Below are 6,680 nucleotides of genomic sequence, written 5' to 3' on the forward strand. Positions count from 1 at the left end.
AAGACTCTAATAGTCATATGCTTGGCCTGACTATTATTTTATGTGCTTTCGTTTATCACCACTTCACTCTATCGTCTTTCTCTTTGCTCTATATCGCTCTACTTCATCTCAAGACAGCATACTTTTTAATGCTGTTTCTGATGATATTAACCTATCCCTCTCTCTTTATCCATCAGCCAATATTGTTGTTGTTGGTGATTTTAATGCTCATCACACTGAATGGCTTGGCTCTATCGTCAGTGACTCTGCAGGCATTAAAGCCCACAACTTTTGCCTGTCTCAATCCCTAACTCAAATAGTCAACTTTTCAACTCGCTTTCCAGACAACCCGAATCAATTACCTTTTCTACTCGACTTATGTCTTGTTTCTGATTCTAGTCAGTGGTCAGTTTCTCCACATTAACCCTAAGGTGCTTCTGATCACACTTTGATCTCTCTAAAACTATTATCTTATTCTTCTTCATCGTCTGAATCCCCTTATCATCGTACTTCTTACAACTATCTTAAAGCTGAATGGGACTCTTTCCGTGATTTTCATTATAATGGCTCTTGGGTAGAAATCTTTCGTCTCCCTGTAGAGAAATGTGCTTCTTACATAACTTCGAGGATTCAGACTGGCATGGAATCTTTTATTTTCTCTTAACAATTTCAGCTCAAGCCTTACTCTTCTCCATGGTTTTCCTCATATTATGCCGCTAAAATGGCCAATCGAAAACGTCATTTCCATATCTATCAGCAAATTATGCAGAAAACAGACGTATGTTTATTACTGCTAGAAACCATTGTAAAAAGGTTTTGTCTAATGCCGAAACCCGCTATTCTCAGGTCATAAAATCTTGTATTTTATCACAAAAAATAGGCTCTCGTGACTTCTGGAGAATCTTTAAAAGTATCAATAATAAGGGCAAATATGTAGTTCCACCTCTTGTATGGTTCCGACTTTGTCGCCTCACCTAAAGACAAAGCTGAATTGTTTGCTAAAAACTTTTCATCAATATGATCTCTTGATACCACTAGTTGCGTTCTACCTGATATAGCCGTCAAGTAGGTTGATCCATTGCTTGACATTTGTATCACTGCAGTTTCTGTATCTAAAGTGATTTCCTGCTTAGATTCTTATACAGCTTGTGGCCCGGACAACATAGCTGTTATAGTCTTGCAGAAGGGTCCTCCGGAGCTGTCGTTTATACTTTCAAAACTATTCAACAAGTGTTTATCAGAGTCTTTTTTTCCAGCCTGCTGGAAAGCGGTATCTGTTAACCATGTTAAAAATTCTGGAGAGCAATCTGATTCGTTCAACTACCGTCCGATTAATCTTCTTCCTATCATAAGCAAGGTTTTTAAATTTTTAATTACCAAATACTTAATCTCTCATCTGGAATCTACTAACTTACGTTCTGATCATCAATATGGATTTCGATATTCTCGTTCTACAGCTGATTTTTTAACAGTTATAACTGATAGGTTTTATCGTGCATTAGATATAGGTGGAGAGATTAAGACCATCGCTTTTGACATTTCTAAAGCATTTGATAAAGCTTGGCATGCTGGTCTTCTCCATAAATTTTCTTCTTACGGGATATCTGGTAACACCTTTACGATTATTGAATCCTTCTTTTCCAATTGTAGTATAAAAGTTGTCCTCAATGGACAGCACTCTTCTTTTTATTCTGTAAATTCAGAGGTTCCTCATGGTTTAATCCTTGGCCCTACTTTTAATTTACGATATTCCAGACATTTTCGCACCTAAGGTGGCATTTTTCGCTGATGATACTACCATTTATTCTTGTCTTGATAAAAAGCTAACTCTCTTTGATTGCTTGGAGGGGGCATTAGAGCTTGAAAAGGATCTCACTTCTGCTACAGCATGGGGCTCGCATTGGCTGGTGAACTTTAATTCAGATAAAACTCAACTTTTTTCAGCCAATAGTTATTGCAATAATTTAGATCTTTCTATATTTAAGAACGGTAATCTTCTAGAATTACCTCTTACTTTCGATCTTTCTTGGAAACCATATATCAAATCCGTAGCAAATTTAGCATCTACTAAGGTTGCATCTCTTTTTCGAGCTCAACAATTTCTTACTCCGGATCTTATTCTCTATCTATTTAAATCTCAAATACGGCCTTGTATGGAATACTAATACCATACCTGGTGCGGATCTTCTAATGATGCCTTCTCTCTTATAGACAAGGTGAAAAAACGCATTGTAAACATAATTGGAGCTGCTCTTGCACCTAACCTCCAACCATTATCACATTGTCGTAATGTTGCTTCTCTTTTTCTTTTATACAAAGGCGCTATAATTCTACTATACAATCTACTATAATACTCATTGCTCTAAAGAGCAAGAGTCTCTTGTGCCATCTACTAAAATACATTCTCGTGTTACTCGTCATTTAATTAAGTCTCATTCATTTTCTGTTACTGTTCCTAAGTGCTCCAAAAACTCTTATTTCTCAAGAAGTTTTCTTTGAACATTAATTCTTTGGAATTTGATTTCTTCGTATTGCTTTCCTGATTAATATAATTTGCAACTTTTTAAGTGGTTTGTGATCTGTCAGTCGTTATCTTGCTCTACAATCTTCAACTTTTCTCTTCCAGTAACTTCCAACTCTAATTAGTGGTTGCTTGCAGCCTTGTTGGTAGCGAAGATGTTAAAAAAAAAAAAGGCATATTTTTTCTGTCAAATCGAGTGACGTAATACTACATTTTCAATCAGTGCAGACCATTTTTTTTCAATAAAATCACGCGCAGAAACTCGCAAATGCTTTGTCTACTATTTTCTTAAAAACAAAACTGGTAATCTCCAATTTACTCTTATTTAATTCTAGTCTATATAAATATTTTGTTTATAAAGAATGGTATTCATTAGAATAAAATAAGTTTGAGAAAAAAGACTATTTTCACGAATAAAATTGAGTTGATGCTCGGCTTAAGTGGTTCGATACAATACAGGGTTCCCGTTTGCTAATTTTCAGTTATCAGAAAAGTTTAGTTTAAGGTTTGCTAATTTTCAGTTATCAGAAAAGTTTAGTTTAAACAACTAAATGATGTAATAAATCATCAGTAACAAATAATTAATATTATTTTATTGGTTTAGAGTCGGTGATCTCAACATGAAGTTGACCAGGTATAACACGGAAAATAGTTCTTGTTTTCAAAAAGCAACACCCGGGATCCTCAAGTTATACATTTTGCGTAAATATTGGCTGGTGCGCACTTAAGAGGCAAACCAGTCCTAGTTCTTTGATAAGAGGTGATCAGCATCGAGCTCTGTCTTGTCGTCTGGATTGATTTACTCGGCCACCATTGGAAATTAATCAATCATCAGACCTGAAAAGACAGAGCTCTTCAGGTCTTCAAACTTCTGTTTCTCTAAAAGAAGATCCACTGTCCTACTTTAAATATAAGTTCCGATGTAAATAATTAATTCCTTGTGCTTTGCTATTTATTTTATTTTGATCAAGAGTTGATAATAACCCTTTAACAGTCCGTGCGTTTTCTAAAAAACGGTCGCTATAAATTTTGCGTTGTTTTTTTTTGAAGTGGTCTCTAAATGTCCCGGCTTTTTAAAAACTTCGAATTTTTTAATTTTTAAATTAAAAAAAGTTTTTACTATTTTAACACTATTAAACACTAAAAAACACTATTATTAATGTAAAAGAATTTATAACCATACTATATTAATGGAAAATGTTTACAAAAAATAAGTTCTAATATTCAGTCTTTGTGTGAAAAGTCATTAACATGGAGCTGCACAAAGTCCTACATCACATTCTTCGTATTCATATCTAGAATCTCTTCTTATTTTGTGTTTGTAACATACCATACACCTTCTCTGAGCATTAATTTTTTTCAGACTCTGGCACATAAGATGGAAAATTTCGGTCAATCAATAGTAAGAAGTTGTTTGCTACTAATCTAGAGTGAGATTTTTTTGGCTGTTGGCCATATCGTTGAATCATCGATGTGATTAACATTGTTCTAAAGTTTAAAGGTGTCATATTACGACCCATTTTTTTACAAATTATTTGTGTATTGAATGCTGCTTGATTAATTAAATGAGTAAACACTTTCTTGTACCACTTTTTTACACTTTTTCTTTCAACTTCGTATGATGTCATCATTTGGTCACTTCTATCTACGCCTCCCAAATTTTGATTATAATCATCAATAACTAAAGGAACTATCTTTTCTCTCCCAGCACTTAAAATATTTTTATCCCCATCAATAGTGCAAGTTGACATTTTTATCTTTCCAATGTGTTATCATGATATTTGTTTTTTCTTCGTAAAGAACTTTGCATTCATTTTTTTTAACTTTTCATGGATAGAAATAGGTAAACCTTTTCTGTTTTTTTGAAGTGTTTCTATGGTATCTGTAGATCTTAGCAATAATACTGATGAAAGCTCGTAGGGAAAATACAAGTTGTCAATGTAAAGTTTGTAACCCTGATCAAGTAAGCCATCCATAAGAAACATAACAATTTTTGTTGCAACGTAGCGATAATCTGAACTTAGAGTATTATTTCGCTCAGATCCTGTATATAAAATAGATTTTTACACATATCCTGAATCTGACTCGCATAATGAAAAAGTTTTTATACCAATTCTGGCACTTTTGCTGCGAATACACTGTTTCCAAGAGAGTTTACCTTTCCACAACAAAAGTGACTTATCAATTGATATATTTTGTGTAGGTGTATACACCTCTTGGAATTTTTTTGTCAAATAATCCCATACTGTGCTTAATTTGGATAAAACAGGATATTTATTTGGTAATGTGGTAAAATCAACGAAATGAATAAACTTATCGATTAACTTGAACTTGTTATAGGATAACAACCACTTAATACCAGCACTTGCAAACAATGGATTTTGGATACGTCGTTTGCAAACAATGGATTTCATACGTGGGCTTCCAAAGAACTCCTTGATATAAAAAATTGCAATATATTGTCTGACCTTTGAAACTGTCACCAGCAACCAACGCCTCATTCTGGATTTAACTGATAATTCGTTTTTATTTATAGTTTGGGAAGCATATCGATTAATTTCATTAATAATAAACTCACAAATTTCATCTGTTAAGTAAAGCTCAAAAAAATAAAGAGGATCATTTTTGACTATATCTTGATTGCACCCAGAAATACCGGTAAATTCAAAGGGGTGAACTCTATTATTTGAAGGTGCAGATTTCCAAATCGGTATGTATGAGCCAGGAAACACATTTTCTAAGGAATTGTCACTAGAACTAAGAGCATCGACCAATGCAGGCATTTCTTTTTCTAAACCTAACTCTAATATCTCTGGTTCGAAATTTTTTTCATCAGAAACATCAGATAAACTATACTCTTCTTCTGAAACCTCACTCAACTCCTCGTTTTTATCGAATATATATTTTTCTATTTTCTCATGAGTAAATATTTGCTTTTTCGTTAATGGTTTTTGCACTGAAAAAACTTGCTTGTCTGCCATATTTAAAATAGAAGTGAACACGTGCAAAAGTAAATTATTGAATAAAAAGCTTATTAATTATGCATTAGTAAATTTTGTGACGATTAGAAGTATAATAATTATATAATTACTCATAAAAACAAAATATAAAAAAAAATATAAAAGTATATATAATTACTCATAAAAAGAAATAAATTATAAGAAGATGCACTAAAACGTAATATTACGGCATGGACATTTAGGAATCACTTTTAGTTTGCGAAATATTACGACATGGACATTTAGAAACCTTTTTGGATTTGTGTATTATTACGGCATGGGCTGTTAATGGGTTAAAAATGAATTCGAATACCTTGAAAGTCTAGAAAGTTCTATAATTGATTATGATGGAGGATCATCCCGCAAAATCTTTACTGATTGTAGCCATCTTTCTCTCGGCTTGATTTATAGTACTCCGTCCTAGCGCATTCGTCATAATGAAAAAGACATCCAAATCATTTGTAAGGAAATGATGAACTACTGTAAAGGAAATAAATACGTAAGCTTGAAGAAACATAATTAATTTAATAGATCTCAAAAAATCTCAAAAGGGAATCTTAAAGGATTTCAAAAAATCTCAAATGATCTTAAAAGGGAAAAAGAAGGATATACCGATGACTTTTGCGTACCGTAGATTTTCGTTAGGTGTTCGATCAACACTTAAGACAACCACTGTCTTTACCAACTCCTAAAAGGGTCCTTTGTAATGGAATTAAACACTATGTAGAGTTCAAAATCAAACAGTCGTTTAGAATACAATCCGAGAGCATACGTTGTCGTTGATGAATACTTTCCAGATCGAACAGCTATATAAGTGGGACCCGAATAGTGAACTACGTTAGATTTTCCATGCTCATCTGGTTTAATTTTGATGCCTGCGTAAAAGAACTGAGCTTGTGCTTTGCAAAGATGACTCAATAATGATCAGGTAGTAAAATTCGATAATCCATATGCATTATTATAGGAGCTTGTTTATTAGCAGCGGTGATTCCGATTGGGATCCGAGTGTAATCGTCTTGACTTACAAAGCACACATCCTTAAGCCTAAAAAAGAGCAAACCTTTACCATGTTCCTTATAGTTGCTGTACAAAACGGACCAACCTCGCGACTTGAATAGAGGTTGTTTTTAGGCCGGCATCAACTTAACTGAAATCGTGTGGACTTATCTCTTTCCTTCAAG

The 6,680-nt window shown here is 33.6% G+C and overlaps 1 protein-coding gene across 1 annotated transcript; it reads right to left on the reverse strand.

Moving 5' to 3' along the window:
* Nucleotides 1–4,272: 4,272 nt before the first annotated feature.
* On the reverse strand, nucleotides 4,273–5,481 carry LOC136087995 (piggyBac transposable element-derived protein 4-like). Its single transcript, XM_065811631.1, has 2 exons — nucleotides 4,659–5,481; nucleotides 4,273–4,544 (listed from the first exon to the last, which is right to left on the reverse strand). Exons 1-2 carry the CDS (start codon nucleotides 5,479–5,481, stop codon nucleotides 4,273–4,275), a joined length of 1,095 nt encoding a protein of 364 aa, XP_065667703.1.
* Nucleotides 5,482–6,680: the final 1,199 nt, after the last annotated feature.

This window comes from Hydra vulgaris, chromosome 12, assembly GCF_038396675.1.
Source record: "Hydra vulgaris chromosome 12, alternate assembly HydraT2T_AEP".
NCBI lineage: Eukaryota > Metazoa > Cnidaria > Hydrozoa > Anthoathecata > Hydridae > Hydra > Hydra vulgaris.

Coding starts and splice junctions, on each gene's coding strand:
- LOC136087995 (XM_065811631.1), bottom strand. CDS start 5,481: ATGGCAGACAAGCAAGTTTTTTCAGTGCAAAAACCATTAACGAAAAAG. Junction 4,545..4,658: donor GTCACTTTTGTTGTGGAAAG/GTAAACTCTCTT, acceptor TTTTATATACAG/GATCTGAGCGAAATAATACT.